This window comes from Poromitra crassiceps (genome assembly GCF_964638095.1).
Source record: "Poromitra crassiceps genome assembly, chromosome: 17".
In the NCBI taxonomy this organism is placed as follows: Eukaryota; Metazoa; Chordata; class Actinopteri; order Beryciformes; family Melamphaidae; genus Poromitra; species Poromitra crassiceps.
Genome location: NC_139635.1, coordinates 27,784,418 through 27,799,115, shown reverse-complemented (window position 1 = coordinate 27,799,115; position 14,698 = coordinate 27,784,418). Strand labels below are relative to the sequence as shown.

The following is a 14,698-nucleotide window of genomic DNA, read 5'->3' as shown; positions in this document are numbered from 1 at the left end:
GCACTGATTACTGAACCAGGTGAGGGAAAGAGAATTTCCGTGTTCGTCCTTTGAAGTGATGACGTTATTGACGTATAATATCCCCGTCGACTCAACAGTGTAGTCTCATTTAGCCGTTTGCTAGCTAACCACCCTTTTAACGGCACGTAAAAGCTTCAAAACTCATAAAAGTGTGTGAAGATGATATTACTAAACACTGGTTCGCGTTTGATTAAGCTTGCGTTGCCCAGAGACCTTATTAGAAGTATCGCACCAAAAACCCATTCAAAAATCCCATAGGCGAAAACAGAAGGAGAAACAAACACCTCTCTGTGTTTGTTTGTTCTAGAGATCGTTCCTCACACATGACCCTCTCTGTGTCTGTTTATTCTAGAGATCGTTCCTCACACATGACCCTCTCTGTGTCTGTTTATTCTAGAGATCATTCCTCACACACAACCATCTCTGTGTCTGTTCTAGAGATCATTCCTCACACACAACCCTCTCTGTGTCTGTTCTAGAGATCATTCCTCACACACAACCCTCTCTGTGTCTGTTCTAGAGATCATTCCTCACACACAACCCTCTCTGTGTCTGTTTGTTCCAGAGATCATTCCTCACACACAACCCTCTCTGTCTGTTTGTTCTAGAGATCATTCCTCACACACAACCCTCTCTGTGTCTGTTTGTTCCAGAGATCATTCCTCACACACAACCCTCTCTGTCTGTTTGTTCTAGAGATCATTCCTCACACACAACCCTCTCTGTGTCTGTTTGTTCCAGAGATCATTCCTCACACACAACCCTCTCTGTGTCTGTTTGTTCTAGAGATCATTCATCACACACAACCCTCTCTGTCTGTTTGTTCTAGAGATCATTCATCACACACAACCCTCTCTGTGTCTGTTTGTTCTAGAGATCATTCATCACACACAACCCTCTCTGTCTGTTTGTTCTAGAGATCATTCCTCACACACAACCATCTCTGTGTCTGTTTGTTCTAGAGATCATTCATCACACACAACCCTCTCTGTGTCTGTTTGTTCTAGAGATCATTCCTCACACACAACCCTCTCTGTCTGTTTGTTCTAGAGATCATTCCTCACACACAACCCTCTCTGTGTCTGTTTGTTCTAGAGATCATTCATCACACACAACCCTCTCTGTGTCTGTTTGTTCTAGAGATCATTCATCACACACAACCCTCTCTGTGTCTGTTTGTTCTAGAGATCGTTCCTCACACACAACCCTCTCTGTGTCTGTTTGTTCTAGAGATCATTCATCACACACAACCCTCTCTGTGTCTGTTTGTTCTAGAGATCATTCATCACACACAACCCTCTCTGTGTCTGTTTGTTCTAGAGATCATTCATCACACACAACCCTCTCTGTGTCTGTTTGTTCTAGAGATCATTCATCACACACAACCCTCTCTGTGTCTGTTTGTTCCAGAGATCATTCCTCACACACAACCCTCTCTGTCTGTTTGTTCTAGAGATCATTCCTCACACACAACCATCTCTGTGTTTGTTTGTTCTAGAGATCGTTCATCACACACAACCCTCTCTCTGTCTGTTTGTTCTAGAGATCATTCCTCACACACAACCCTCTCTGTGTCTGTTTATTCCAGAGATCGTTCCTCACACACAACCCTCTCTGTGTTTGTTTATTCTAGAGATCGTTCCTCACACACAACCATCTCTGTGTTTGTTTGTTCCAGAGATCATTCATCACACACAACCCTCTCTGTGTCTGTTTGTTCCAGAGATCATTCCTCACACACAACCCTCTCTGTGTCTGTTTGTTCTAGAGATCGTTCCTCACACACAACCCTCTCTGTGTCTGTTTGTTCTAGAGATCATTCATCACACACAACCCTCTCTGTGTCTGTTTGTTCCAGAGATCATTCCTCACACACAACCCTCTCTGTGTCTGTTTGTTCTAGAGATCGTTCCTCACACACAACCATCTCTGTGTTTGTTTGTTCTAGAGATCATTCATCACACACAACCCTCTCTGTGTCTGTTTGTTCCAGAGATCATTCATCACACACAACCCTCTCTGTGTCTGTTTGTTCCAGAGATCATTCCTCACACACAACCCTCTCTGTGTCTGTTTGTTCTAGAGATCGTTCCTCACACACAACCATCTCTGTGTTTGTTTGTTCTAGAGATCATTCATCACACACAACCCTCTCTGTGTCTGTTTGTTCTAGAGATCATTCCTCACACACAACCCTCTCTGTGTCTGTTTGTTCCAGAGATCATTCATCACACACAACCCTCTCTGTGTCTGTTTGTTCTAGAGATCATTCATCACACACAACCCTCTCTGTCTGTTTGTTCTAGAGATCATTCATCACACACAACCATCTCTGTGTTTGTTTGTTCTAGAGATCGTTCCTCACACACAACCCTCTCTGTGTCTGTTTGTTCTAGAGATCATTCCTCACACACAACCCTCTCTGTCGGTTTGTTCTAGAGATCCTCACACCCTCCAACTCACAATCCCTCCTCCACACAACCTCTCTGTCGATTGTTCTAGAGATCATCCTCCACACAAACCCTCTCTGTGTCTGTTTGTTCTAGAGATCCATTCCTCACACACAACCCTCTCTGTGTCTGTTTGTTCAGAGATCATTCCTCACACACAACCCTCTCTGTGTCTGTTTGTTCTAGAGATCATTCCTCACACACAACCCTCTCTGTGTCTGTTTGTTCCAGAGATCATTCCTCACACACAACCCTCTCTGTGTCTGTTTGTTCTAGAGATCATTCCTCACACACAACCCTCTCTGTGTCTGTTTGTTCTAGAGATCATTCCTCACACACAACCCTCTCTGTGTCTGTTTGTTCTAGAGATCATTCCTCACACACAACCCTCTCTGTGTCTGTTTGTTCTAGAGATCATTCCTCACACACAACCCTCTCTGTGTCTGTTTGTTCTAGAGATCATTCCTCACACACAACCCTCTCTGTGTCTGTTTGTTCTAGAGATCATTCCTCACACACAACCCTCTCTGTGTCTGTTTGTTCCAGAGATCATTCCTCACACACAACCCTCTCTGTGTCTGTTTGTTCCAGAGATCATTCCTCACACACAACCCTCTCTGTGTCTGTTTGTTCAGAGATCATTCCTCACACACAACCCTCTCTGTGTCTGTTTGTTCTAGAGATCATTCCTCACACACAACCCTCTCTGTGTCTGTTTGTTCTAGAGATCATTCCTCACACACAACCCTCTCTGTGTCTGTTTGTTCAGAGATCATTCATCACACACAACCCTCTCTGTGTCTGTTTGTTCTAGAGATCATTCCTCACACACAACCCTCTCTGTGTCTGTTTGTTCCAGAGATCATTCCTCACACACAACCCTCTCTGTGTCTGTTTGTTCTAGAGATCATTCCTCACACACAACCCTCTCTGTGTCTGTTTGTTCTAGAGATCATTCCTCACACACAACCCTCTCTGTGTCTGTTTGTTCTAGAGATCATTCCTCACACACAACCCTCTCTGTGTCTGTTTGTTCTAGAGATCATTCCTCACACACAACCCTCTCTGTGTCTGTTTGTTCTAGAGATCATTCCTCACACACAACCCTCTCTGTGTCTGTTTGTTCTAGAGATCATTCTCACACACAACCCTCTCTGTGTCTGTTTGTTCTAGAGATCATTCCTCACACACAACCCTCTCTGTGTCTGTTTGTTCTAGAGATCATTCCTCACACACAACCCTCTCTGTGTCTGTTTGTTCTAGAGATCATTCCTCACACACAACCCTCTCTGTGTCTGTTTGTTCTAGAGATCATTCCTCACACACAACCCTCTCTGTGTCTGTTTGTTCTAGAGATCATTCCTCACACACAACCCTCTCTGTGTCTGTTTGTTCTAGAGATCATTCCTCACACACAACCCTCTCTGTGTCTGTTTGTTCTAGAGATCATTCCTCACACACAACCCTCTCTGTGTCTGTTTGTTCTAGAGATCATTCCTCACACACAACCCTCTCTGTGTCTGTTTGTTCTAGAGATCATTCCTCACACACAACCCTCTCTGTGTCTGTTTGTTCTAGAGATCATTCCTCACACACAACCCTCTCTGTGTCTGTTTGTTCTAGAGATCATTCCTCACACACAACCCTCTCTGTGTCTGTTTGTTCTAGAGATCATTCCTCACACACAACCCTCTCTGTCGTTTGTTCTAGAGATCGTTCCTCACACACAACCCTCTCTGTGTCTGTTTGTTCTAGAGATCGTTCCTCACACACAACCCTCTCTGTCGGTTTGTTCTAGAGATCATTCCTCACACACAACCCTCTCTGTGTCTGTTTGTTCTAGAGATCATTCCTCACACACAACCCTCTCTGTGTCTGTTTGTTCTAGAGATCATTCCTCACACAACCCTCTCTGTGTCTGTTTGTTCTAGAGATCGTTCCTCACACACAACCCTCTCTGTGTCTGTTTGTTCTAGAGATCATTCCTCACACACAACCCTCTCTGTGTCTGTTTGTTCCAGAGATCATTCCTCACACACAACCCTCTCTGTGTCTGATTGTTCTAGAGATCATTCCTCACACTGTCTGTTTGTTCCAGAGATCATTCCTCACACACAACCCTCTCTGTGTCTGATTGTTCTAGAGATCATTCCTCACACACAACCCTCTCTGTGTCTGTTTGTTCTAGAGATCATTCCTCACACACAACCCTCTCTCTGTCTGTTTGTTCCAGAGATCATTCCTCACACACAACCCTCTCTGTGTCTGTTTGTTCTAGAGATCATTCCTCACACACAACCATCTCTGTGTCTGTTTGTTCTAGAGATCATTCATCACACACAACCCTCTCTGTCTGTTTGTTCTAGAGATCATTCATCACACACAACCCTCTCTGTCTGTTTGTTCTAGAGATCATTCATCACACACAACCCTCTCTGTGTCTGTTTGTTCTAGAGATCATTCATCACACACAACCCTCTCTGTCTGTTTGTTCCAGAGATCATTCATCACACAGAGACCATCTCTGTCTGTTTGTTCCAGAGATCATTCATCACACACGACCATCTCTGTCTGTTCTAGAGATCATTCCTCACACACAACCATCTCTGTGTCTGTTTGTTCCAGAGATCATTCCTCACACACAACCCTCTCTGTGTCTGTTTGTTCTAGAGATCATTCATCACACACAACCATCTCTGTGTCTGTTTGTTCCAGAGATCATTCATCACACACAACCCTCTCTGTGTCTGTTTGTTCTAGAGATCATTCATCACACACAACCATCTCTGTGTCTGTTTGTTCCAGAGATCATTCATCACACGACCATCTCTGTCTGTTTGTTCTAGAGATCATTCATCACACGACCATCTCTGTCTGTTTGTTCTAGAGATCATTCCTCACACACAACCCTCTCTGTCGGTTTGTTCTAGAGATCATTCCTCACACATGACCCTCTTGTGTCTGATTGTTCTAGAGATCCTTCCTCAACCCCGACCCTCTCTGTGTCTGTTTGTTCCAGAGATTGTTCTCTCACACACGACCCTCTCTGTGTTTGTTTCAGAGATCGTTCCGGTGGGAATTATAGCCGGTGGAACAGTGGGATCCTCCATTCTCCTGCTTATGTTTCTACTGGCGCTCGCCTTCTTCCTCTACCGCCAACGCAAAGGCAGTGAGTGCACACAGTGGTTCTTCTCGTGCGTGTGCATGTGTGTGTGCATGTGTGTGCATGTGTGTGTGTATCTGTACATAGGTGTCTGTCAGTCTTTCTTTCATCCTCTCCCCGTATCTGTCATCCTGCCATTCCACATTATAAGAATGAAGCGTATGCCAGCCGTATAGCGATTTATTCAAATGAGATTAATGAATATTCATATAATATGGCAAACTGCCTTAAAACGCCCACTGTACATTTCCCACTTGATTCTACTGACATGGAATTGTATCGATTTTTTTTATGTATTTATATGCTGCTCACATACTAGAATAAGTATATAAATAGCAGTGCAGAGTATTAAAGGCGAATAGTTCTTAATTTATGAATTCCTATATGTTTGGTCCATGGCCAAGGGCAGTCCAATTAGTATTTATGAACAGAAACCACTCTCCCCCAAAGACAGAAACAGGGGAAGTAAGACTTGAACATGGTGTCATCAAGTTGTTTATGGAACTTGAGAAAGACAATGAAGGTGACTGGGAGAGTCCCCAAGGGGAATCTCTGGGGATAACAGTACTTTTTTTTTTAATCAGAGCTGATAACACTACAGTAAGAGAGAGAGAGAGAGAGAGAGAGAGAGAGAGAGAGAGAGAGAGAGATGGATAGAGCAAGAGAGAGAGAGAGAGGGAGAGGGAGAGGGAGAGAGCGAGAGCGAGAGAGTGAGAGAGAGAATCTCATTTGGAAACAAACATTACGCGGCTCCACATCTCGCATTGGTCTGTGTGGCAGCTCGCATGTTTAAATATGACTTTCTGCTTCCTTGGGCGAGAGAGAGAGAGATAGAGATAAAGAGAGAGAGAGAGCCTTGGGAGAGAGCTGTTGATGTTCACAAATATCGATTGGAGAGTCTGAGTGTAAATCAGAGGATACAAATCAAACTGAGGAGTATAATATCCTTCCAGGCTGCACTAGGCAAGAATTTATGCAGAAATACACCCTTCTTGTCAGCCTAAATCACAATGAGTGCCTTTACATTACTGTAATAACCCGGTAACTGTGAATAATCAGCTTATTCAATAGTTTGATTGATATGTTTACAGGCACTCCAGCAATGCAAAAATCCTTTTTCTCCTTGCTCTGCCAAACTAAATGAGTAACATCTGGCCAAGAAGCTACACAACCAAAAGCAAAGTTCAAAGACTATGAGTGCTTTATTAGTGTGCACGTAAACATGCTCCATGTGGGTCCTGATAGAAAATAGAAAATTCTGAGTTGTTGTTGTCAAGCCAGCTTGTGACCTGAGGTTGTGTTTTTCTTCCAGGTCACCGAGGGGTCACGCTGGGTAAGCCAGACATCAAGGTGGAGACGGTGAACAAGGAGACCCACAGCCTGGAGGAGGAGCCGGCTAACGTCTCCACGGCAACCCGCATGGTCAAGGCCATGTACTCCGTGAGTAACACCCACCTGAAGCCACCGGGGGCAGCGCATCGGAGGAGTACGGGTCACTGGCCTTCAATACAGAGATACTGAGACACAAAGGGCAACGTGGGTGCAGGCACACAAGCACACGCACATGCACGCACAACACACACGTTCCCACGTTACAATGCACATATATAAAAGCACACGTTGTCACGCTTGAAAATACACAGACGCGCGCGTGCGCACACACACACACACACACACACAGGCCTGGGAATTTAGCCAAGGCACCGGGGTTACACCCTCACAAGGGTTACACCCCCCAGGGCACCGGGGTTATACTCCTAGGGCCCTATTCTCCCACAGGCCTTAGGCGCAAAAACTGGCCTTAAACGCAAAAAAACGTGCCTTGCGCCTGCCTCGGGAAGATAGCAACATGGCTTTACGCCCCGAAATGCGCTTTATGCGAAATAGGCGTGGCGCAGTGGCAGAATAGGCCAGAATGGGCATTTCGGCCTTAAATACCAGCCTAATGACATCTTCCCTCCTGGCGTTAATTTAGCGCTTTGCGCTTTTGAAAACCAGGCTTATTCAGCGTGCCGCGGATATTCCAGGCACAGCTTCTGCTCTGCTGATCTCAGTTTGTCCCTCTCTCTCTCTCTCTCACTCCCTTGCTCAGACAGGCACAAGTCCGATAGAAAAAAGAAGTTGTTATACCGTACATAGTATAACAACATGACAGTTTTTTCTAACATGACAGTTTTGAGCCCGTGACATTCAGAGGCTGTTGCATCATCCTACCTGTGCAGTGAAGGCGAGAGAAAACGAGATCATTCTGGCCAAACAAATGTTCACTGCCTGGCTTCCTTGCCACAGCCACACATGTGAAATCTCCCAGCATGCATTGGGCTAATACATTTCGATAATAAATAGCATCCAAAGCCTAAATAGATAGAAAGGTAGATAGAAATAGATAGAAATAATGTGTAATGTTACCACAACATGCAATAAAATTGCGAAATCAAAACACAACCCTATGTGAAACATAATCATCCTGGGCCTATATATATCCCTCGTAGATTTAACGTGATTTGTAGATTTAACGTGATTTAGATAAGTGACAGCATAACGCGGTTCTACTGTCATGTGCTATACTGTGATGTCTGCTCCAATAAATTGGCCCTACTTCACATTTAGTTTTACAATAAAAACACATTTCTGCAATGACTTTACATAATGTAGGCTATATTTATGTGCATCATCCTACCTGCAGCAGAGGAGAGAAAACATTCTGGACAAACTTTCACCAATCTAATCTCATCATAGGGATACACTATTTTTCTAGCCGATGCGTTTAGAACATTCTTTTCACTTTGATCTTGCTATAGTGTAGTGTATTTACATGCTTGCAGTATTTAAACTGCAGTTAGATTGGTTTGAGAAGCATAATAATATGGAATAATAGCCTATATATGGAGACAGACAGACGGGATGAAGGGGGGGGGGGGGGGAGCAGAGCGCTTGGCTTGTCTGGTTTTACTGGATTGCTCCGTGGAATTGGAGCTTAAAAGGCAAGCTTGTGACTCGTTTACTGCACTTCCCCAATGAGCAGACTGTGCATAATTTTACGCTTAAAAGGCGTGGTTGTAATGCTTAAGGCTGCGTGTAGTGCCGACACCAAGATATCGAGTGGGCTGGTCCACGCCCACTGATCTGCGCTGCGCTGGGCGCTCAGCGCAGTTCATAGGCTGATGCAACGATAGGGGCCCTACTCTTGCGAAGAGTGCCGATGGGATCTTTAATGACCACAAAAAGTCCACCTCGGTTTAACGCCTCATCCAAAGGACAGTGCACAGTCCCTCCCTGTCTCTGCCCTGGGTCATTCGGGAGATTATTTGTGCGACCAGAGGGGAACAGCACCTCCTACAGGTCCTCCAACACCACTTCCAGCACCAGTCTCCCATCCAAGGAGTCTCCACAGCCAGACCTGCTTAGCTTCCCCAGGAAAGCCAGTAATGTAATGCAGGAGCCACTGGTGCTGACGAAATACCAACTCTGTTCTCCTCTCCCCTCCCTCCCTCCCTGTCTCCCCCCCTCCCCCCCGTGTGTGTTTCGTTGTTTGATGGTTTAGTTTCTGCCCTCTGTCTCCCTCTCTCCCTCCAATCAGCCGTTCAAAGACGACATGGACCTGAAGCAGGACATGAGGAGCGACACCCTGGACACCCGGGAGGAGTACGAGCTCAAGGTGAGAACGGGCGTGACGCAAATTCACCGTTTGACATTGCATTTGTGCAATAAGCACGTGAGCATCTTTGACATTGTATCTTGCATGGAGCACGGTCACATCCACAGACATTTTGTATGTGGTGAGCTTTGTGATCATACCCATCATTCAGTGCTTATGGTGAGTTCGTGTATAACTCGCAAGTGGCAAATTGCCAGTTGCTACTATCAAAAATAAAATAAAACACCACATTACCTGGGAGTTCCTACACGCAAACTTGGATATGATCTCTCAATCCCCAGTTGCTCCCAGCGCGTCATTTGACGTAATTTCAACATAGCGCCCACTATTGTAAGAATTTAAAACACATTCTGACACATTTTTTCTTTTCTTTTCAACAATAGTAGCTTTCAGACCAACCAGCATACCAATACAATAGTTGGTTAAACCCATACAACTAAACTTCAATATTGTTACTGTTAGCTCAGACAGCTAACAGCTATTAGCATCCATGGTTTTGCGACTTAGCCTTGAAGCTCGAACGCACGTAGGTTGGGAGATGACGCATTAGCAGCATTAGTACTGGCTGCTGCATTCATGTGGCCAACATGTGGGAAGTTATTTTACACAATAAATAGCCGTTTTGCAGGTGCGATAACGCAGTGGGTCTCAACTGGTCTAACCGCCACGACCCACTTTCCTTAGTCATTCGGTCACAACCCAAATTTCAGATTTTATTTTGTTTTGTTTAGGCCCATAGCTTTTTAAACAAGTTTAAACAGGTGATGCTCATCGAGTTTCAACAATCTAAATTGAACTGTATGAAATATGAAATAAAAAATTAACACACACACACACACACACACACACACACACACACATTTATACTGCATGCAAAAGAAACGGCACGGCTTTAGAAAATAAAATGCATGGTATTAGCATAAAGTGGACATGTCTGTAAATGGGAGACTCATGGGTACCCATTCTCATTCAGATATCTACATTTAGCCTGTTAGCTTTATTTATTTTGCACATCCAAGGAATTTGACTCCGGCTTGCGTAACTCTCAATGTCACTCTCTCACACACACAAAAAGGTATGCACAGGCTAAACCAAACAAAGGACAGGGGTGCATTTAAACATTTACATTAACTACTATATACAATAATAAGTGTGTAAAAAACTGTTTATTTTAAATAGGTGTACATGAAAGGAATGTATGTACAATATATGTATAAATAAGCCACATGTATAAAGAAAGACTCATACAGACTCATATATTATCAGATATTGCCGTTATTTACCATTCAGTGTTGGAGCGTTATTTATCCCCCTATACCTGACAAGCTAGCATGAGCTGGTTGGTACCTGTGGTCGGATGCCTTAGGTATATTCATATTCTTCATGTCTTTCCTCAGTTCCAGCCTTTGCAGTTCTTGTCTAGCCTTAGTTTCCACAAGACCCCTCTTGCTCATTATCTGTGTCACTGAATTTCCCCTCAACCAAAGGTGATTCTTTCTGCATCCTGTTCCCAACCGAGTTTATTTTCTTACACCTGCAATGTGTTTCCTTTGGTCTGACCTGTAGTGGAATACAAACATCTCAATGAAACCTTGTGTTTTGGGGTCATTTCCTGTCGTCGGTTCAGATTCAATTCTCACTCGTAACAAACCGCATTGCAGTTGGCTTGAAAAAGGACCGAGGCTCACATTCTCAGTTGTCTCGTTGCCATTCTCTGGCCACCCAAATATCATTGTTCTCACCTGCCCAAACAAAGGAGTAGATGCTCCAGAGAGTGTCTCTGTTCCAGTGCAGATGTAGCTGTCGCTCTGCTGAGCCCCCCCCCCCCCCCCTGTGGTCATACACATGCTGCGTGCTGCACCACTCACACACACACCATCAACTCTCTGTACATCTAATGCAGCTTGAACACTGAGCACAGCACCAGCTGCCCCCACATCACCAAGCATATCAGTCTGCCATGACACAACACCAGCCACATGGTAATAGGCAGTGTATTACAGTCATATCATTGTGTTATTGTCCTCCATATACTGTATACACACATAACATATACCACTATCATCATAACATATACCACTATCTTCTCCATATATATCTAGATAGTTATTGTTTCTTATATAGGGGGCCAAAGTGAACGTCACTTCCTGCTTCAGCATGCGTACCAGAGATTTTCAGCCGCCATTTATTTCCCCATCTAGACATTTAGTAAAATGCTTATGAAAATAGTTTTACTTGTTCAAACCAAACGGTTCAGCTATATTTAGAAACCACAGAATATTTAACTCGGACCAAAACTTTTTTTTTGCAGATTTAAAGAAAATAGTTTTTCGATGTTTTTTTTTGTTTTTGTTTTGGTCCTAGTGAAATGTTCTATGGTCTCCTGATTCTAAATATAGCTGAATTGCTTGGTTTGACCAAGTAAAACTATTTTTTATAACCATTTTACGAAATATCTATGGAAAATAAAACGACGGATGAAATCCCTTGGTACGCCTGCTGAAGCAGGACGTGACATCAACTTTGGCTCTCTATACAGTCCGTATAATCGGACTGAAAAGTTAATAGTCTTCCCTGCCGTCCCAGGACCCAACTAACGGTTACTACAACGTCCGAGCCACCACCCACGATGAGGCACGCCCCCAGTCCCGTGCCATCCACTATCAGGGAGAGTTCCGCTCCCCGAACCCCAGCAGTGGGCCGGCTGGCGCCACCTCCGGCGGGCCAGCGGGTGGCGCTAGCGCCTCGGTGCCCCCCAGCGGAGTGCCGGGCTCGAGGGCGGGCTGCTATGACCCACGCCCCCCTTCCAGGATGTCCCACGCCAGCTACGCCCAGTTCAACACCTTCACCAGGGCGCCGCAGAGCCAGCAAGCACTGCCCAACCCACCACTCCAATCTCCCGGAGACTATCCCGGAGACTGCGGCTTGTTGGACAGCAACACTCAACTGGCCTATGACAACTATGGATACCCCTCCCAGTATCCCAGCTACCGCATGGGCTTTGCCCCACCCATAGAGGAGGGGCCAGCCTATGAGATGTATCCAACGGGACAAGGGGTGGGGCAGGGGCCGGGGCCGGGGCCGGGGCCAGGGCCAGGGCCAGGGCCGGGGCCTGGACCCGGACATGGACCTGGACCCGGACCCGGGCCCGGGCCCGCGCAGGGGCCCGCGCAAAGTCCTGAAACGGGGCTGGGGAAGTACGGAAGCTCCACCCGCTTCTCCTACTCTTCTCCACCCTCTGACTATCCCCACAGACACACACAGAGGATGCAGACTCATGTGTGAGAAGCACACACACACACACACACACACACACACACACACACACTTGGACGCTTTTTTGCAGACACATAAACACAGACGCTCTTTGGGAAAGAGAAAAAACTACACACTACCCCTATACCCCTCTATACATACTTGAACATTCAAGATGCAGTATGTTGTTGCCATAGAAACCAGTGCATGGAATATGGTTCAGTTGACCAGAAACAGAAAAGCATCACAACAATGATACAGCGTCATACAGTAGTTAGCAGGGTCGCATAAAATATAGTTAGCAGCAATATAGTGTAGTGCACATCAATATTCACACACTTTCTGCTCAGACCTTCTGTTGTGTGCAGTGTTACGCTCCAACAGCAACAACAGCGAAAGCCACAATCAAGGGGAGAGAAACAAAGAGAGAAAGAGAGACTGAGAGCACTTTGTCTACGAGAAGAGGAGAGCAGGCGGAGGAGGGGCTTAAGGAGGGCAAAATAAACTCCTCCCCCTCCATTCATCCTCTAGCTGTTTGGACCATCACCCTGCATCACTCTCTCGTCTCATCCCATCTCTGTAAATAAGCCAAAATGGAGAATAAGGTCATTTTCAAGTTCAAGTATTATCTCCTTGTACAAACCTATACAGTACAATACAGTGCGATGCAGTACAGTACTATACAGTGCGATGCAGTACAGCGAACCACAGAAGAAACCTCCCTCTAATTCACCGTTTTTGCTTCCACACATCATGTGTTACTATTGCAGCAGCGGGGCAGCTTGGACTAATATACACACGTCAGGCACTTTTGAATCCCTCCGTCACCCTGCGCACCTCGAAGCGGTCCGGCAGCCATAGCATACAACATCTACCTTTATTCTCAAAGTGGGACCAAGCTTCTTGGTGGCGAAAGTGAGCGACCAGAGTGCCAATGATTATGTGCCAACACACACATTTTAAAGGTCTGTGTGTCTGTGTCCCCATTTGCTAAGGAGAGGACGTTGTCCATAATAATGGAAAGGTGTGTGTGTGTCCCCCTTTGCTAAGGAGAGGACATTGTGTGTGTCCCCCTTTGCCAAGGAGAGGACATTGTGTGTGTCCCCCTTTGCTAAGGAGAGGACATTGTGTGTGTCCCCCTTTGCTAAGGAGAGGACATTGTGTGTGTCCCCCTTTGCCAAGGAGAGGACATTGTGTGCGTCCCCCTTTGCTAAGGAGAGGACATTGTGTGTGTCCCCCTTTGCTAAGGAGAGGACATTGTTCTGGGCAGTGAGAGGAAGTTTTGTATTTAGGAAAGGAAAGGAGCGGTAGCACGCGCCTCACGATGCTCCTTCCCTCATCTCCCATTTTATACATCCTGATACATTTCTATACCAACGTTTCACTTGAGGTTGATGCTGTGTATATTTGTGAATTGGGGTGTGTGTGTGGGCGGGGGGGAGAGAAAGCGCTTTTGCATTCAATGAATATCTGCAATTTGTACAAAAATACCTCCCCTACCCACAAGTGTCCAAAAGTATTTGTTTCTCTCACTTGCACAGTAGAGTAGGACTTTTTTTTCCCATATTTATACCGAAACGTATAAAAAAAAATGGCATTCAGAAACATTTTATAGTATTTTTATAAGGAGTTGTGGACCAAAGGTTCAGAGTTTTGGGTGACATTCACTTTTTTAATGTTCAGAAGTTTCTGTGACGAAGTCGAAGTGATCGTTATTGGAAACGTTTTGAGTTTCTTTAAAGGCGATGGCTGGTGCTTTTAAAGGGGATGTCGTGGACTTAAATAGACAATTTGAAGAGCTCCGATCCAAAACGCGATAACCATTTTTGTTGTTGTTGAAGGTCATCATTCAGCATCCAAATTCTAACGGGTCCAGTTTGTAACGCGTTACAGTGTGGACTTAAGTTGATTACAACCCGTTGAAAAGTTCACTTTGTTCTAATTTTGCGCTGTAAGATTGTGTGTCAGTGTCACTTTATTTAAATGGTGGATATCTCATTTTGGAATGTAACTCTTCATGGGACTGCCTTTTTCGTGTCGACGACATTCAAAATGATGAATGGATGGTAAAGCGTTTCAAATGGCCGCTCATTTGGCCACTGTTGCGAACCCCTTTTAGGCGACGAGGCTATGTGAGTGTAGCCGAACATA

The 14,698-nt window shown here is 45.1% G+C and overlaps 1 protein-coding gene across 1 annotated transcript in view; it reads left to right on the top strand.

Moving 5' to 3' along the window:
• The window catches only part of kirrel1b (kirre like nephrin family adhesion molecule 1b), a gene marked incomplete at both ends in the record, with an annotated part of 106,117 nt that extends 93,540 nt beyond the window's left edge, over positions 1-12,577 (top strand). Inside the window, 4 exons of the mRNA XM_083653448.1 lie at positions 5,533-5,640; positions 6,947-7,074; positions 9,179-9,292; positions 11,879-12,577. Of these exons, the coding sequence (XP_083509574.1) occupies positions 5,533-5,640; positions 6,947-7,074; positions 9,179-9,292; positions 11,879-12,577 (1,049 nt within the window). The remainder of the gene's footprint in view (positions 1-5,532; positions 5,641-6,946; positions 7,075-9,178; positions 9,293-11,878) is intronic.
• Positions 12,578-14,698: the final 2,121 nt, after the last annotated feature.